This window comes from Haemaphysalis longicornis, unplaced genomic scaffold (genome assembly GCF_048455015.1).
Source record: "Haemaphysalis longicornis isolate Haplotype H1 unplaced genomic scaffold, Haemaphysalis longicornis Haplotype H1 scaffold_1, whole genome shotgun sequence".
Classification (NCBI taxonomy): Eukaryota; Metazoa; Arthropoda; class Arachnida; order Ixodida; family Ixodidae; genus Haemaphysalis; species Haemaphysalis longicornis.
In genome coordinates this window covers 266,474,604-266,493,513 of record NW_027526203.1, presented here as the reverse complement: position 1 = coordinate 266,493,513, position 18,910 = coordinate 266,474,604, and the positions used below count along the sequence as shown (strand labels likewise).

The 18,910-nt window shown below is 49.6% G+C and overlaps 1 protein-coding gene across 1 annotated transcript; it reads left to right on the top strand.

The window, feature by feature from the left end:
• The first annotated feature begins 8,472 nt into the window (after nucleotides 1–8,472).
• On the top strand, nucleotides 8,473–16,096 carry LOC144158824 (neprilysin-21-like). The gene is made up of 2 exons (XM_077689988.1): nucleotides 8,473–9,731; nucleotides 15,229–16,096. The coding sequence occupies exons 1-2, from the start codon at nucleotides 8,473–8,475 to the stop codon at nucleotides 16,094–16,096; spliced, it is 2,127 nt and encodes a 708-aa protein (XP_077546114.1).
• The last annotated feature ends 2,814 nt before the right edge of the window (nucleotides 16,097–18,910 follow it).

Below are 18,910 nucleotides of genomic sequence, written 5' to 3'. Positions count from 1 at the left end.
TCGAATTCACGGAATGGTTTCATAGCCAATCCACCAGTGTCGACCACTTGCGTATACTGGTGGCATTAGTACTAGCCTTTTTGGGATACTAAAACGCAAAAAAAATGGCGCAGCTTCCACTAGTGGTGCCGACTGGCATGGGTTCAACGACTGCCAGTGAAGCCTTGGAAGAACACCGTGCTTCAGTACCACTGCCCGCCAGCGATGATGAGAGGAGCGACTTGTCTCCTGGTGACGTTGGGGGCGATGCCTCCGTTACTTACCCCGTGGAGGTTGCACCATCATCTTGGGCGGATGCTGTGGCCCTACCTGACAATGTTCTGGGTGGCACCAGCGGACCTATGAAGCGGTCTGCTCCTGTGGATGGCGAGAAGTCGTCCATCGCCGGCAAATAAGTAGGCGCCCACCATACTGGACTCCTCCGACCCTGCTATTCTGGCTAGTGGTCTGGCTAGTGGTCTTGTGCCGCTGGCTCGTTTCAGGAAGCCAGGAAAGACATTGTCATCCAAGGCCATCCGCAAGGGTGGTTTATCTGCAGGGGACAAGGACGAGTAAGACGCTCGACATAATGGCAACGGTCACAGCATTGCACGCTGCCACTCTTAATGTGAGAGGCCTAAGAAACAGGAGACGACAGTACCAGCTTTTGCGTCACCTTAAACGGATGAACGTAAGCGTTGCGGCCATTCAGGGCACAAAGCTCTGCGGAGATGAGGACATATCGGCAGCATTAGAGCCTTTGTAGAGCAGTATAGTGTTTGTGTTATGCCCTCTGCAGGCTTTTCTGAGGGATGCTTCGTGTTCATCAGCAAGAACATAAGGTTTTCCTGTCTTTCGTGTAGTACCGATACTTCAGGGCGTTTTATTTGTCGTGACCTTGTCATTCATTGCAGATGTTGAGCGGCGTGTTATTTGCCTCTACGCACCTGTGAACTGTCGTGAGCATTGGTAAACCTTTGATTTAGCTGTAATTGTTATGCTTAGGTATACACTCATCGTTAAGCCAGGTCGGCGGCTAGACATGACTGTGGTTAGGCTTGGATAGACACCCTTCAGTGAAGCAGCTAGCCGGGCGATATCCGCGGGGTGTTCAGACGCCACTTGCAGACGACGGCTCAAAGCCTCCCGCTCCCGCGCAACGCTCTGAGAAGACGATCCGGCCCTCGCTCTCGTCCATGGCCAAGCTCGCACTCGCGGCGACCCAGCTGCGGAGAGCGCATACGCCAATCCGCGGGGCGCGGCGGCGGCTAGCGCGTGCACGCTGCGGCGGCGGGCAGCTGAGGGCGGCGCGAGGAGTCACGTGATGCGTTGCCAAGGCTACGTAGCAGCTGCGGCCAAATGAAGGTCAAATTGCGGGTGACGGCAAAACTCGGCTTGACTAGTTTAGTAAAGCTGTGCTTTAAAAGCGACCGCGAGAACTCCAACCATAAGCACTTATAGAGTTTCCCGTTTTTCCTCTCTCTATTCATTGAGTTTCTGTCAGTGAGTGTATGCAAATGCAGCAGTTACGGGCCCTTTGTCTCGAGTCATCGTTCCTAGTGATCATAAGCTCCGAGTGCGAGTCTCTTGAGATCCGCCCGCCCCCACCCCTATTCCCACACCCGATCCCCGAGAGCGATGGGAGACCTTGTTGTCTAGCCCCGACCTGACGATCCAGCTCGCGCTGGAAGCCAGGGGCCAGGAGCTGCTAGACGCATATGGGACCCGAGAGGAGGGTTCCACTCCATCCGGTGCCTGCGTGCACTAGCCAATACCTCATTGGGCTCAATAAAAGTTGATTCTCTCTCTCTCTCTCTCTCCGAAATCGCTGAAGCAGCGTCTATGGGGGCATGTAATACTATCAAGTGTATTTTCGTGGTAAACACAACTAGATGATAAACGAAAGCTATGTTCCCAGTCCCTTCAGATTCCGCTGTGCAAGCTTTAAGGGCTCCTAAATAAACCGAGAGGGCGCATTTTATTAATTCGAGAGCGTAAAGTGCCGTTGTGCGACATACCATCCTCGTCGTAGTTGTCTGGTACTGAAAATGACGCACGCAAAAGTAGTGGAATAATTGTTCCGAAGTGAGTATTTGGGTTAATGTTGATGAGGTAAACCAATAAGTTCGAAAAAAAAATTCCTCGAGGAGTTGAAGTCAGCTTAGGTATTTTTTAGGCGAGAACATGGCGATACTTATCCGTCTTGTTTACTGATAAATCGTATTTCGGTCTTTTTCTTCGCTTTCATTACTTCGTGTTTTTTTTTCGTTTTGCGTGAATTATTTCAACACTCAGACTGGTGACACTTTTGCGCGGCTGTGGTGCGTAGGTTGTACTTACAGTAAAGCCCGCTTATATCGAACATGGATATATCGAATTATTGCCTATATCTAACGCTTGTATAATTCTGGTAAAAATTACATGCATTTAAAACTTCTTATATCGAACGCGATTTTGCTCACAATGGATATATCGAACTCTCCCGCGTGGGATTTTTCCTCTCCATGGGCTTGCGGCAGGCTTTCACGCAATACATCGGCCCGAAGCGGCGGCGCGGGTGTCGCTTGCGACTCCCGCGCGAGCTCGGGCGCGTCCGAACCGGCCGCGGAAGAGTGGACCAGGGGCCCTATTCTGGACTGCACAAATTGCCGGCATTTCGCCCATGTTTTTTTGCGTAAGCACGACGTAAGCAATCAGTGAAGTGCTGCACCTATAGCTATGACGACATGCAGTGTAATTTGACGAGTCACTCATAAAGATCGCTACCAAGGTATCAAATATTGTGCAAGAAAGCTATAAAGACACTTGGCATGTACTATAAAAATGAAGACGGTAGCTGAGGCTGACAAGGCGATCGAGTAACGTTGATCCAAAAGCGAGCGAAAGGCGGATGTCGAGCTAAAGAACATCACACAATTTTTTTACCGTATCTATTTATTTCTTTCAATCGCTTTTATTAACATAGCTGGGCTCTCTGACTTATTGCAAGCTTTGTTGCGTTATCACCTTCCCTGCCGCCACCGCCACCACGCCATTGTCTGCTGCTATGTTACAAGTTTATGGCGTGATCACAGAAAAAGACGGCCCCGATTATCGCTTCTATGACACGTAAGAGCAGCGAAGCGCTACGCCTGATAACCGCGGACCGCACCGATGTCGCCGATTCACTCATTCGTCAAGCTCGACTGCAATCAGCGCTGTAATGAACTAAATAGTCACTTTTCACTGTTAGTTTTGTCTTGAGTTCGATCATGTGACCCAACAGCTTACTAGTAGGACAAGTATAGACAAATGCCATGCATTGGGTTCTCTTTGTCATGGAGAGGCTTGTACTGCCCTCTTATGTTGCGGTTACGCCAAACAAATAATTTTTATTTCATTGCCAAACATAAAAGCAAAATACTGCATGTTATTTGTATCTTCCATGATCGCTGACTTGGAAGCAGTTGAAACTATAATTTGTTTTGGTAGGAAACATGCTTTAAACAGCGCGCATGCGAAACTGCGCCTGCAGCAAATTGCCGCACATTTCGCGGCGCCGTAAGCCGGGGCCATAGAGTTTCTTACAGTATACACTAGAGAGGAATCTGGCGCTAGCGTATATGCGGCTCACGTCAAGGTCGTCTGTGTCGTCATGGGCCGCCATTATACATCGCGTTCGCCTTAGTTTCATCATTGGCTTGTATTGAAACGTTTTAGTGACCGCAAATTTATACAAAGTGCCACAAAAACGCGAAGAATGGTGTGCAATTATGTAAGGGGAAAATAAAAACAGGCTGTTTTAAAACTAAGGGAAAAAGAAGTAAAGCGTATTTTTGCCGGAACGGTTGTGCCTGCTATTCCGCAGGCCAAGGTTGTAGTTACGAACAATGTTAATATTTGGGGAGGAAACTCATTAGAGACTGTGATTTTATTATTTTACTATTATCTCAAATAATAAGTTGTTTGAAAAGTTTGGAAAGTTTTTTGAGCGTGCCTATGAAAACGTTGCCTTCGTGGTGAACCGGTGCACCGCGACAAAACTTGTCGCGGTGCACCGCGACAAGTTTAACAAGAAAAAGGCTAACTTATAAAAAAAAGATAAAAAAACTCGCGCTCAAACCACGCCGTCGCAGTGGGACAGCGCTCAGCGGGGTTGTCACACCAACGCCTTGCGATTTCGCCTCGCTGTATTAAAGAAGGGCGATGACCCCGCGCCGGCGCCGGTGCCCGCGGAGGCCGCAGACGCGGCCGCGGAGACGCCAGCGCCATCTCTCGCCCCCGCCGCGGATCACCCCGCGGCGAAGTGCGAGGAGGTAGCGCCGCTCGTCGGCACCCCAGCAAAGAAAGAACTGAAACTAAAGCGTGGCAAACTGTTCGCATGGCGACGCAGTGAAACATCCCCCTCGCGAGGGGCACGATCAAATGCAGAACATTTCCGGGGGCGCACGACGTTAAGTAGTTTGCGTTACGTTAATGTTGTTGCACTTGTGGCAACTGCTCACGAGAGAGCGCTCGTCAGCAGTAATTTGAATGAGTCAACGATATAAGGCGCGTTCGTAGCGTCCCATTCTGTGTCGGCTTTGTGGCGCAGTGGGTAGAGCACCGTGTACATTGCGTTCCGCCCGCAGGGTCGGGGGTTCGAAACCAGGCACCGGATAGTATTTTCTTTTATATAGTGTAGGGGGAGGGGTGCGGACAACGACGGTGCGGACTACGACGGGACAACGCGGGTGACATCGTGAGTTACTGAAATGTTCTGCATTTAAAAGAGAACGTGGCGTTAAACAGTCGTGGACGATGACAAGATAGGACGCATACAAGCACCCGTATCTGCCGTATCTTGTCTTCGTCAAAGTACGTTTTGTTTCTTCTTTTCGTCGGCTACAAATTTCGCGGCGGCATATTACCCGCTCAGTCATACGTCCTTCGACTGCGGCATGAGCAACGTCAGGTGCGATCACGCATTGCCTGCTGTTTCACTGAGCACGGCTACCGCAAAAACGGGAGGATTTCGGCTTCCTTGTTGTAGCTCGTAAACGTGTTAATGCATAGTGGAGAAAGCAAATACCCAAAACCGCTTAAGAATCCAATTGTCATGCCAAGCCCAAGCCAAAAAGGATGTCTTCCCATGAACCCCAATGACGACATGGCTTACGAGGCGCAGTTTCCTCTCTAGTATACTTACTAAGAAACTCTATGGCCGGGGCAACCTTTTCTTTCCTCCATGGCCGGGGCAATATTTTGCCCTATTTTGCTTGTATTTTGCGACAAAAACAGCCGCCATTTTTAAGCTGTTACGTAGCATTACGTCACTTTTACGCGGCTGAAGTTGCCAATGCATGACGTAACGTTCCCGCCAACTGTTTAAATTACGTCACGCCTTCTCAGCCAATCACAGAGGGGGTGTGTATTACAAGCAGTATTGTTGTTGAATAGCAAAGACAGGCTTACGTTGTCATGTCCGCTGCATTTAGTCTGGTTTTTCATTGCCGGCCAAGAGTTATGCGCTTTCAGTAAAGAGAAATAATGCAAACTTTAGAACTGGTGCCATAAACGTCATAAAACGTCAAAATGACGACAGCACACACAACCAATTTGTCAACCGGAAGCACGTGACCAAAATTGAAAGCCAATCAGAAAAGACTTCCGGAAAATTGCCTGAATTGCCGGTAATTTGTGCAGTCGAGAATAGGGCCCCAGCTCCACGCATGCATGCCGTTGGAGCAGAAAGCGCCACATTGGGCGCTGCGGGCTGCGATGTCACCGAACTTCAAGTCAGCGCCACTTGCTGCCCGCACTTGCTCGGTTCGCTGGGTTCGCCGTTATTCGCTTGTATCAGAGTACTCTGCTTGTATCCATGCGTGTCTTTGATCTGTCGAAGACGCCGAGGACTCCGTACCGCTTCCGTGCACGAGCGAAGCCGTCGCTGCCGTGGCCCTGCTACGGCGACACTGCAGTGCCATTGAGGGCAGCGGTCTTGGGCTTGTCGACTGTTTAGATACCGTGGAGCAAGCAGTCACCAGCGACGCGTTGTGCTCCTAGAAGCAGGCTACACTCACGCAGTTCTTCCGCTCCAATAAATTAATGTTTTCTTTCCGAGAAAGTGTAGTATCAATAGTGAACTGCAGGGTGGTAAGATCTCGGCGTTAGCTCGTGACTCCGTAGGCAAGATTGCTCTCATATAAGTTTTTTTTGCTTCACTTTCTATATCGAATTTTCGCTATTTTGAACTATTTTACAATCCTCGCACTGTTCGATATAAGCGGGCTTTACTGTACTTGCTGTCACGTTACGCTGTCATGCAGCATGAACTGGGCTGACTTTTGTTCCGCCGCTACCAACACGCGGAGGTAGCGCCGTCAGTAAATAAAAAAATCCTAGGTAACGTCGTAGTAACCGAATCGACTGGTATACTTCGGAGATTGCAGGATCAATTACCATACGGATTTCAATGTCTGTCTATTTACTATTTGCAGTGGAGGCCATTTTCTGTACCGGACAACTGTAACAACAACGCGGCATATCCGCACACGGGGCACTCAAGTCTTTCGCCTTAAAAATTGGGCACATTGGAGTTCATATGGCCATTGAACTCTGGTCTTCAGAGTAGAAGCCGTGCACGTTATTATGATGCTTGCGGCGGAAAAGCGCATTGCCTGCGGCGGAAAAACTACCTAGTGCGTGCGGCGTTGTCGTCGTGTGACAGGTGCAAATTTAGGCATGTGCACATAACGGCACGTGGAGAGCAGGTGCCCCACAGCAAGGAAGTATGTAGATTATGGGGACGTAGTGCTGGCATTAAAAAGAACGGAATTGTCTACCGTCTTCTCTATTAGAATTCCTGTATACAGCTCCCCAAGGAAAGCAGAGTTGCGCGTCCATCCGCCATCTTGAGTTCCAAAGTCGTGCGGGAAAGCCGCCCGTCACGCATGTAGGAGCCGCCGCGCCAGTTGCAGCCGCCGGCCGGAGTCGTCGTGTGCTTGCGCTGAGTCTGGTGACGGCTGCGTGGGGCAGCCGCAACCGCTGGCCTGCGCACAACTGAAGAAGGATTTGTGTGCAGCACTGAAGCAGGCTTTCGTGTCACGTTGGTACCGGCGGCGCAGCGGCTCGTGGAAATCAGACTCGCAACTCTGGCGAAGGTTGACATACTCCAAAATCACACTGCCTATACCCCCCCCCCCCCCCGGAGAACCGTCTTCCCACCAACGCAAAAAAAAAAAACGGAAGCAGAAACGGTAAGGCGGTTGCTCTAAAAAATACAAGTGTTCGACGTAAACCAGTGGCACTGGGTGCGTACAGGGTGTTGCGACGATAATTGGAACACTAAAATTTTTTCATGAGCGAACCACCGCTCTGTTCGCGCTCAAACTTTGCATGAAGGCCGCATTTTGTGGTCTATTTTGTTTGATACCGGGAACAACGATGGTACTTACCTGTGTATTCTGAAAATAAATAAAAACGATTTTCGCCCATGGGAAAATGGCGGCTGATTTGGACGTGCGAGCCAGCGCAATTTGATGTTGGAACAACGAAACACCTGGAGTATGCAGAGCGAAACGCACGTTTGGGATTCACGGTAGGAAGGAGCCAAATGGTGCAGCAGACGATCAGAAAATGCACCTAGGAATGAGCTAGCAGACGAGCAGAAAACCCGGTTTTCGGGCTTACGTCCAAATCAGCCGCCATTTTCCCATAAGCGAAAATCGTTTTTATTTATTTTCAGGATAAGCACGTAAGTACTGTCGTTGTTCCCGGTGTAAAAAAAAATAGACTACAAAAAGCGACCTTCGTGGCAAGTTTGAGAGCGAACAGAGCGGTGGTTCGCTCAGGAAAAAGTTTTAAAGTGTTCCAATTATCGTCGCAACACCCTGTACATGGAGGTTGCGGGCTTGTCCCCACAGGGGAACGGAATCTCGCGGCAGAAAGCGATTCATGGCAGAATTTCACCGGTACCTTTCAGAAATACACGAAATTCCCTCAGTACATGCTATGCGTGTTGCTTTGGTGCTAGATTAAAACATTCAACTTAATTATTCCTCTTTTGAAGAGATCTGTGAGAAGGACGCCCTCCCTACATTTAGAAGGTGACGTTTGTAACACATTTTTCGGGGTGGTTTGATTCCCCCCCCCCCCTTCCCCCCGAAAAACCACCTCAATGTACATCCCGTATAGGCACGCGTTACGGAGCACCTTCTTGGGTGTGGCCGCGTGCGCAGGAATCAACCTCCGTATAGCGCTGATGGCAAATAAATCAATCTTGGGGAAATCTGCCATGGCAGAACGCAGCATCGGTGAGCCACGTTTTCTGTGAACAGGGAGGCATAATTTGGCATCCTCTCAACTGAGCGTAGTCCAACCTCCTTCCTCGGGAGCGACTACTGGTCAGTTTCATGGCGGCGAAGAAGAAGAAGAAGCACGTGGCGTGTCCATACGGGTGCTGTGTGCAAGTACTGCTCACGGAGTTTCACCGCCCACAAGCGCTCGCACAGCTGGACAGCAAGCATAATCAATATGGCGGCCCGGACTTCGTCTTCGGGCCATGGTACAGGACCAACCGGCAACGCAGGCGCACCGACGGGCGGCAGTGCGCGACCCCTGAAGGCCATCCTTATGGCGGTCTTTTCTATGGCCCTCGCCCTGGCAATTGCCCTGGGAGTCGTCTTCACCGTCAAAAACATCCACCGGCCCAAGTTCCACGGCGAGTTCCAGGCGGCGCACCTGTTTTCGTGGCAACGCCAGCGTTCAGGTTTCATCTATACCTGTACCTCGGAGCATTGCCTCAAGGAAGGCGAGCAGCTCCAGAAGCACGTCGCGTGGACGCTGGACCCGTGCGAAGACTTTTACGACTACGTCTGCTCCAGCACCAAACCAGCCTCGTCGGTGCGCAAGTCGGCAGTTCGGCACTTCTTGCGCGAAATACACGACGTCATAGGCAAGTTCTCCCGGCTCGGGTGGCTAAAGCGCACGCGGCTCACCAGCCAGGTGTCGTCTTTCTATAAAACCTGCAAGCATTCGCACTTCAACGCCGTTGGAGTGCAAGTGGAGCAGGCGCTGGACTTTCTCAACCTCTCCGGAAAGCACGCCAACCTCGAGGCCGGCCTCGCTTCGCTGGCCAAGGTCCTTCAGGTTTTCCCGCTCGTCCACGTGTCCATGACTACTCGAGCCAAGAGTAGCCGGGAGTGTATCGTTCTCAGGAGGCCACGCGCCTTCGACGGTGACCACATCTTCGACATCCCCAAGTCATTTTCCAAGAAATATGCGACGTTCGTCAGGGCGTTGATGGGCTCGGAGCATGCTGCTCACGACATTCGAGAGATCGACATCTTTCTCAAGAGGTTTCCGGGTCTGTTTAGTGAGAGCTACCAAAAGATAACGGAGTACGAGACAACCACAGTCGACAGCCTTAAGGCCGACAGCCTGGACTGGATGTCATTTTTGTTCAAGCTGATAGAATCCGCACGAAAAGACCACTGCGTAGTAATTCGCTCTCCGGATTACTTCAGGCATCTTGAGAAAATGCTCCAAAAGTTCAGCACCAGCCAGGTCATGAACTACGCTCGGTACAGCGCTATGCTGCACCTTTACCCTTTCGTGAAACTCCACCAGTCTACTTCAACACCAGCCTACCATAACATCAGCCAGGAAATTTGCTCGCTTCTGACTTACAGGTTGTTCAACTATGTTTTTATTAGGCATTTCAACTCAACCGTGCGTCTCGACGTAATCACAAGTGCTGGAATGAAGGAGGCCATTTTGCGAAACTCCTACAGGTGAGCCGTGACAGCTAATTAAGATATTAAGACCTATTCTCCCTTCTTGCAGTTTTGTGCTGTTAACGTCCATATAGCATTACTAGGCCTGAAGGGAAAGAATATACCTGAGCTTCGTGTAAGCTTTCTAATACAAATCAATTTTTACTAAGGTTTGCCATAAACTCAACCCCAGTCTTACTGATGGTTTTTAAGGCTTTTAAGGTGTGCACGGCGCTGGAATCGAAACCGCACACGTACTTGACGCATCAATTACCGTTCGAGGAAGTTTTATTTGTTTTGGTGGAGAAATACTAACGACGGGGTATGTAGGAGTTTTAGGGCACATTTCCCCACGTTGCCCAAAGGAATCGTTAGCTGTCAATCATGGTGCGCCTCATAAGCCGCAAATAGCTTCGCACGTGAATCAATCTTGGGTTTAACGTTTAGTCACTGTATATGCTTGAATTATCCTTCTGTGTGTGCGTACCATTATCATTGTTGGTGTTTGCGAATTTGTCAAGAATTGTACGGAGCTACACTTTTCCACTCACATGTTTGCACGGCTCAAAAAAATATCGTCTCCACGGACTAACGAAAAACGCAACGAGCTATCAACGCCATCATCATCGACAGTTTCTGGGAATAATGATGATTATGATGATGATGATGATGATGATGATGAAGATGCTGTCGCGATGTTTACATACCACCGCTTCGGAACATCACCACCCCCATAAACTAATCCTCACTAATGCAAGGAGAGGAATTCTCTCAGTCATAAAAGGCGGCAGCGGCTCATTTCACCCCTCAGCTTAAAAGAGATCATGCAGACAAAATACAACCTTGTTCAGCTTGAAAAAACTAACATTTGGTAACTCACTCAGCTGTATTCTAGCCACTGAAGGCTTTTTTTAACTGAGAAACTTTGCAATTATGCACTACACCATGTCGGCAGTGACTCAATAGAGGCTAGCACTAAAACACGTTATCAGCGTGTTAACTGCACGTTACCATTCGAGTGATACGATGGAAGGGAAGTAGAGGCCCTACTACAATCGCACAGTCATGTTTCTCGGTGGTGGCTTAGGTCGGCGGCCTTCAGTAGCCCAAACGAGACCCTATGACTTCGTAGAGAACTCGCCAGTAAGTGGCCGGTGAGTCGCCGCAGCTTCATCAGTTTTCTCTCATATCTAGATTATTTTCTTGCAGTTTACCATGAAATTTGTATAGTTGTTATGCGGCCAAAGCAGTCTTTTCAGTTAACCAAATTTGTATTTTGTCTTCATGGCCCCTTAAAGGGGCCGCGTACAAAATACAAGTTTGTTGTAATCGAAAGATTCAGTGTTGTATAGTGCCCCAGCGCTTGTCCGGCAACAAACGATGTTCTATTCACTGAGAAATTAGTCAGTTTAGGTTAAAATTTTGATTCTCTCGCGAAGTCGTGTGTTTCGTGACGTCTGCGATGACGTAACCAGGACAGGTCTTCAAGCGAACGTCAGGGCGCTGTTCAGTTTGCAGGGGACTGTGGAACCCCGTCAGTCTTCCTGGATGGCGTCACCATACTGTACAGGAGCGTTGTCCGCCTTTGCTTTGTTTGACCTTATTCGCACCTGCCTTGTTTTTGTTAGTGTAGGCAGTAATCGTTTCGTGACCGATGGTGCATGCTCGACAAACAGGGTCACGTAAGAATGTGGCGGACTGCAGTGCAGCTAAAACAATCATAGTGCGGGCAGTACCAAAAGTAGTGCGCACTGGTACTTATACGTTTACGTGTACTTCCGTAACTTCCATTGTTTACCCCACAATTCTTACTGCTATAAAAGAAATATGCATTACATTCAAGCGAAAATAGCTCGTTCTGCAAGCGTCTAAGCCCTGCCGAACTTTCGTTCGCTTTTGCCGGCCTCAGCCAATCGCACAACTATACATAATACATCATAGGTTCTGTTGCGGAAATGAGCTAGTGAGTCGCATGACCATTCTCTTTTTTCCTAATTATATAACTGATTTAAGCGAAGTTTACGTTAAAAGTGATGTCAGTATGATTCTAACGAGGCATTCTTTCGAATTAACCAAACTTGTGTTTTGTCTGCATGGCCCCTTTAAGGAAGAGGCATAAGAAGCGAGATCGCTACCCAGCTCCTCATGCGATGCAGTAGCTAATGAGTAGGCAGCCCAGTAAAATGTATTTCCTGTCTCGGCTGAGAACCTGATGTGCTCACGACGAGTAGGTGTTTGGCATCTAATGAATGGACAGTGGAATCTTACCGGTCTTCTCAATGACGTGTCATGCGCTCACGACAAATCAGAGGAGGGCATTGAGGAGATATGGCGTTTGAATTCTCACGCATCAGTGATGGAGACGCCCATACAACACGTAAATTTTTTGGCTTGCAGTGCAGTAACCCTTTTGGCATCAACACACTCCATTTTCGAGCCTTATGTTTCACCCCAATCCTAATTCTGGGATTCTGACTGCTTGTAACGTTACTGCAGCCGGAAATGCATGTGCTATAGTGTACAACATGTCGCATCCGGCAGCGATATCCCTCAACGTAAAGCTTGGTACTATGTATATATGCCAGAGACGTTTCAGACAACATCCGGGCGCACGTTTTTTCTTTACGAACTGCACTGCAAAGTGAATACACCGGGGGCGTCTGGCAAATAAGGCAAACACGAAGAGCGCGAACGTTTAACTGTATTACCTGAGGGGGAACTAGTCTTGTGAGCCTGGAGAAAGCAGTTGGGTGCTTTTCGCGCGAGCGTCACTGCCTGAACTGAAAAGGGCGCGTATGAAATTGTTTAGCCAAATGGGGCTACCAGTGGCGGTCGCCAGAGGACTAAGCACTTATTAAAATGCCCTGAATGCGCTAGGACTGTGTGGCCAGATATTAAATAATGCGATGGCACTGAAATGCTCCTTATGAGTTGTGAATACAGAACTATTCATATCCAATTGAACTCCGCCCCCTGAGGGCTCCTCATCGTTTTGCGCTGCCAGTAATTGTGACAGTTGCACCGCTGTGCCAAGTCAGCGGGATGAGTAGTGCTTGATATGTCGCCGAACACCGCACTCACAGCCGCAGCAGCCACAGCTGCAACTCTCCGCTTTCCACGTGGCTTGCGTAGCCATGTAGTCGTGGGCAGGGAGAGCAGTCGTAACCCACCAGGGTGGCTCAGTGGCTGTGGCGTTTTGCTGCTGAGCCCAAGAACGCGCGTTCGGTCCAGCGGCCGTGCTGGCTGCTTTTAACGTGGAGGGGGAAAGCGAAAACGCCGGTGTGTGGCGATTTCGGTGCACGTTAAAGGTCTCCAGGTGGTCAAAAGTATTCTGGAGCCCCCCACTACGGCGCGCTTTATAGCGCAGCCATCTGTAGCTTCGGCGCGTAGAACACACGTACCTATAAGGCTTAAAGGGACCCTGCAACGCTTCTTTGAACATTTTTTTTTTTTGAAATCTTAAATGCTTGCAGAACGTAGTCACCCAATACACCCAATGTTTAGATTAGACGGTCGCAAAGTACCTCAGCCAAAAATTACTGCTCTATGCGCATCAGATAACTTGGAAACTCGCTCAAAAGATTTTTCTCTATTTTCCGGCGTTGACGTTCTTCGACCGCCCTAATTACGTCACTGAGGCCGTGTAGCGGCTGTTGGACGGTTTTCCTTCAGGTGCAGCAATGAACGCTTTTCGATGGCAACTTTAAAAATAAAGCCACAAAAACAAAGCAGAAACGGAAGGCATATCTGGTGCGACGAGCAAATCACGCAGGGCCGCTCCGTGCTGGCGATAGCTATAGCTTTCGCAGTGCTTCCAGACGCTAAGGAAAGTGTGAAAGCGTTTATCGAAAGTGTTGCAGGGTCCCTTTAAGTTTAGCGCTCATGACGGAGCACCGACAGGTAAATACTGCCTGAGCGGCTCAGTCGCTGTGAGGGGAAGGATTAATGATATGGAGTACCTTATGCCGTGGTTCAGTGGCTAAAGAGTTGCACTCTGAGCAAGAGGGCGCGAGTTCAATCCTGCCGCGGCAGCGGTGTTTTTGGTGGGGACAAAAAACAGAAACGCCCATGCGTCGTGATCTCGACGTACTTGAAAACAACCCCGGGAGGTCAAATTAATCCGTAGCCCTCCACAACAGCGCGCTTAGTAACCCCGAGCGCGGCTTCGGAGCGTAAAACATTTAACAAGATGAAAGCCTGGGAATGGTAGTGGCGGCCGCCGAAGCTGATTTGTTTTATTTTTTATTATCGACGCCACGTGACCTACCACACGGCATGCGACGTGATTCACCGCCTCCTGAGCCGGTATGCCTGCGTCAACCATGCCTTGATTTGTATACTTGGGGGCAACATTCTGTGGCAATGGAGTGAAAGCCACGGGGGAAGGGGGGGGGGGGGGGGGGCTAGCTTTTTTGTGTTACTGCGCCCAAATAGTTCCAGATAAACTCGTTTCAGCTTCAGTTCTGCATTTGATATAGATACGCATTTGCTAGTTCATTTCTTTGCGTTAGTTCCGTGTTGATTGCGCTGAGCCTAAATCACCACGCATGCAGGCATATTGGCGCCTACTTCGCTACTCTTCATTTGTTTCGAAACACAAGCGAACGCTTTGACTTAAATTATACTGTGGACGATACCGCTCCGTTGCGAATGAAGCACTAGTACTTCCCGTCGAAGAGCAGCAAGGATAAAACTATCGTACCGCTGCACTCTTCTCTTTCCAGAGACTTTATGTGGTCTTCTAGTCGCAAACAAAGCCCTTTACGCGTTGGGGACTTCAGGGTACCGTTCAGGACCTCCGTCTTGAGCCATTCGACAGTACGTTGGCTTACGCCGGCGAGCTGGCTAACCGAACGAAATACTGAAACGACGGTCCCGGTTGAGTCAGACTCACTTGGGTGTACATGTTGGAGACCACTTGCTTCGTTTTCTTTGGCAGCTTTGGTTCGCAAACATCTCGAAATTTCTATACAGCGAATGAATTGGCAAGCTAAGTTGCCGTTGACGAGGACGCCATGTTTTCTTTTTCTGGAATGAACCTATGCGGTGCCAAGGGCAAATGCAGCAACCAAATAAACCCAAAAATCTTAAAATAATGCTCCCTGTTGCACATGTATACTGTCTAATAATTTAGTGGCATTGTCAATACAAGGCTAAAAACAGGAAATATATATTTTTTAATAGCTTAGGTTACACCCAGCAAATTATTTTTGCTGAACTACTACCAGCTGCGCAGCGAAACGGTGTGGTTCGGCTCTGTATCCCTGCCTTCATTGCCACAGAAAGTTGCCTGCGAGTATAGTAATGGTCACCGTTCTCAATTCAGACCCCACTGCATATTGACTGCTTTGGCTACAATAGACGCAATTATCATTCTCCTCACTCTGGAAATGTTTGCTATAATTAATTGCTCCATATGCTTGTACCTATCGTACATTCACTAGGATGCGCTGTTTTCGTAGTTTCCATGGATATATTTACTAGCCTTTCCTGCCGGTCCTTCATTTGTCCACAGGAGCGTGCTCGACTCTGCCGCAGAGATCCCGATGACCACGGTGAACAGCATTGAAGACGAAATTATGTCTATCGGCCCCAGCTACTTCAGCTTGATGGACAACGTGGAGGAGTACTACGCGGCCAACACGGTCGAGCCGGACTCCAAGAACGTTCTGCTTTCCTACGTGAAGGCCAAGGCGATGCTAGCTGAACATTACGTGGCATCCGTGCTCAAGTCCGGAGGGACCATTCACGACGGCAACCTTGAGCTGACCTCGCACTTTGACCCGGACACGAACGTGCTCACCGTGCCGCTGTCCATTGCTCCACTGGTGCTGAAAGGGCGGGAGTTCTTCCTCGAGTCATCTACGGTTGGCTTCGTGATGACGCGCTTCCTGTACCACGTATTCCAGGAAAAGTTCCTCTTCAGCTCAGATGCCGATACAGAGGGGCTCCAGGGCGTCAAGAGTTGCCTCGAGAAGCAGTACGGCACCATCGAGGTGGCGCCGTTCAACAAGACGCTGGACGGCCAGAGGACTCTGCGGGAGAACATGGCGGACAACGTGGTGGTGACCGTGCTTCATAGAGCGTACCGTACATCGCTGCTATTCTACATATCGACCATGGACGCTCTGGGCTTCCAGAACGTGTTCTTGCACTTCGAGAACTTGCCCAGCGTGAGCTCTGAGCAGCTATTCTACCTTATGTTCGGTCAGTCCTTCTGTGATCCTGACGAAGACACGGAGCGCGTCATCGACGATGCCACCTGGGTGCCAGCGAAGTACCGGGTCAACGTGCCCCTCAAAAACTACGAACCGTTTGCCAAGGCTTTTGAGTGTCAATCAGGAAGCAAAATGAACCCCACCAAAAGGTGCCGTGCATTGTGATCAGTTTGCCGCGAAACAAGATGGTGGCGTGGCACTTTACATTTATGTTTTGTCTCCTTTCTTTGTACTTCCCTCGGCGGCAGCAGCTGAGCTGCGGGAAGAAAAAAATCCTAGCACGAAGGTTCATACTGAAGGGTACTCTACGCGAATTGTACCCCTACGCACAGTTCCGGTCACACCTAATGTGGACATTTACGCACTGCACTCGTGGGCTGCCATGGGCCGAAGCAATTGGCATTTTAAGCTAGCAGAATGCCGCTACGTTTCAACGCTTAGACTGGCAAAAACTACGAAAATATACAGTGGCTCCTTAATTGGTACTTTTCCTTCGTTTCTTGTGGCCTTATTCCTGGTTACAAACATTCATTTCATTTAGCTTGCTATCAAACATTTAAACGTTTGATAGCGTTTTGTCAAACGTTAAACGTTTGACATTTAAATAACCAGGCTGCAGGTAAGGGGCTGTGAATGACGTCCGTACCCTTAAGGCATTCCGTATATTCCGCTTGTTTGGCCTGACCTTCACATTTTTCGGTCTCGTTCATCGACCATGCTTTTCCAATTATATACTACTAGCGGTAGTACCCGGTTCCAGCCGCTACTACTAGCGCTAGTAGCGGCTGTACGGAGCACGTATCACTACGATCAACGCCAGCACAGTTCACAAACTTCACCACTCATGGGCCGTCTTCCCCTGGAGCTCAGGTTACGAACCCATGCGTCGCTCCAACCTGGTTTGGAGTCTGGAGAAAAAGAGGTGTGGGCCTTGTGAAAGAAGAGCTAAAGCTGGTCGTACGGCACTTCTTGTACTTCCGTGACCAGCCGGGCTCTCACCTCCATGCGGCATTACAACGCCTTGGCTCCTCACACCTTACCAGGTGGCTCGCCACGTCAAAGTGCCTTAACTACCGTCTAGGTCACACCAGTTTCTACAGAGAGGGCACCGTTGACTCGTGACCTTGTAGGAGCAGTTTCTGTGGAAGTATCTCCTCACCCGTAAACCACGAAGACTTTACTGGGGTCTCCAGGAAAGAGTCCTCCCACATCCTCTTCACCGGCAACCTCCCGCGATCGCGTCGTGCGTGAACGTATTGAGACGTCTGCGAGCTCTTCCTCAAGGCTCCTTTATGCCCTACGGCGAGGAATGTGCCCTTTGCGGCAAAACGGAGACGCCTGAGCACGTCTTATTGGCATGCAACACTGCCCACTACTTCTGGGGCGAAATACAGGCTTCGTTTGGCACACGATTGCAAATAACCAGGTCGAGCCTCAAATAACTAAATGCGAAAGCGAATGTCTCGCCCTTCGCGATTTTGTTCTCGTCCTGGGCCTTCGCCCCCTTTGGAAGACACGGGTTCACGCGGTTGAGTGTTCTGTGAGTCCAAAACCTGCCTGACGTCACTTCGTTAAAAAATGCGCGCCGTTTTACCCTGTGAAGGTGGTTGGAAAGCGAAGCTGTAAACGACACCCACAACGATTACCCATGCGACGTCACTTGAATGCACACACGTGGATCTACAAAGAGTGAAACCAGAGTCAAGTAAAACGCACTTAACCAGGCACTTTATTACTTCAAAGATATTCTTTGCTAGGGTAAATCATTGCATGATCCACGAATGGTGGTTGGTGGAGTTGTATTGATGAAGCACATGAGTGGAAACTTGTTTTTTTTATAAAAGTAAAGGAAGCTCAAACCCGGTGTTAGACGATCTCACTTCTCTTCCGTCTCTGCCGCCGCCGACAGAGGCGACGAGATCGGTGGCAGAGACAGAGGAGAAGGGAAATGCCATGCATTGGTGTGAGCTTCCTTTAATTTTTATTAACTCCTAGCGCAGTGGTTCTCAAATGGGGTTCCGCGGATCTCAGGGGATCCGCGGGAACATTTGAGGGGTCCGCGAGCTTCCCTCAAAACTTTTCCACCCGCCGCTCTTTTCTCGATTTTGCCAGTACTTTCTTGCAATGCAAAAACGTGGCTTCGCCGCATTACATGTACGCTTAGTTTGTTCGTGTAGTGCATATTTTAACACCATCTTTGTGCACAACATCCCAGCTCTCAGAAAAAAAAAGACACATGAAAGGCAGCATATCGGTCTTTGCAAGACTTTTAGATTCACGAGCGAATTTTGTACCATTATTAGGCGCATCGTCATTAACGTCAAACAGAAAAGGCGGGCATCGGATAAGTGTGTGGGCGACGAAAGCTGCAAGTACAAATTGTTTGGAATCATGGCAATCGTGGGGTCCCCCACCACTTTCGCAATCCCGAAAGGAGTCCTCGGGGCAGACATGGCTGAGAACCACTGTCCTAGCGCATGCGCAAGGCACGCACACGACCGCTATACGTGCTGTGGGTGGAGTGCACAGCGGCGCGAGAGGTCACCTGAAGCTATCAGGTGGCATTCAGTGAAAGCGCAGGGGGTAATCCCGAAGATGGGCTCAGTGAGTGCACCGTCTGTCTCTTCCCGTCTCTGCGTGAGCTGGTAGCTCAATCGGTTTTAATAAAAAAAAAAGCTGGTAGCTCAATCGGTAAGACAACCCGTTGTGGCTCCGCTTCTCTGTTCGTTGCAGGTTCGATTCCTGGCGGTGCCAGTAACTTATTTTTTCGGGGGAGTTTTGGGGAGTTTTCTGTTTACACCAACGGTCGCGACAGAACCCTTGGGCGGTAAAGGTACAAAGCTTCGCTTTGAAAGTCAACTGGATGACGAGGCCACTAGAGGGGGCCGACTTGGACCGAACACTGCGCGAGGCACTGGCGAAAACTGGTCAGACGGATATTTCCTTCAAGAGTCAAGACAAAGGAGGCCACCCGCCTAT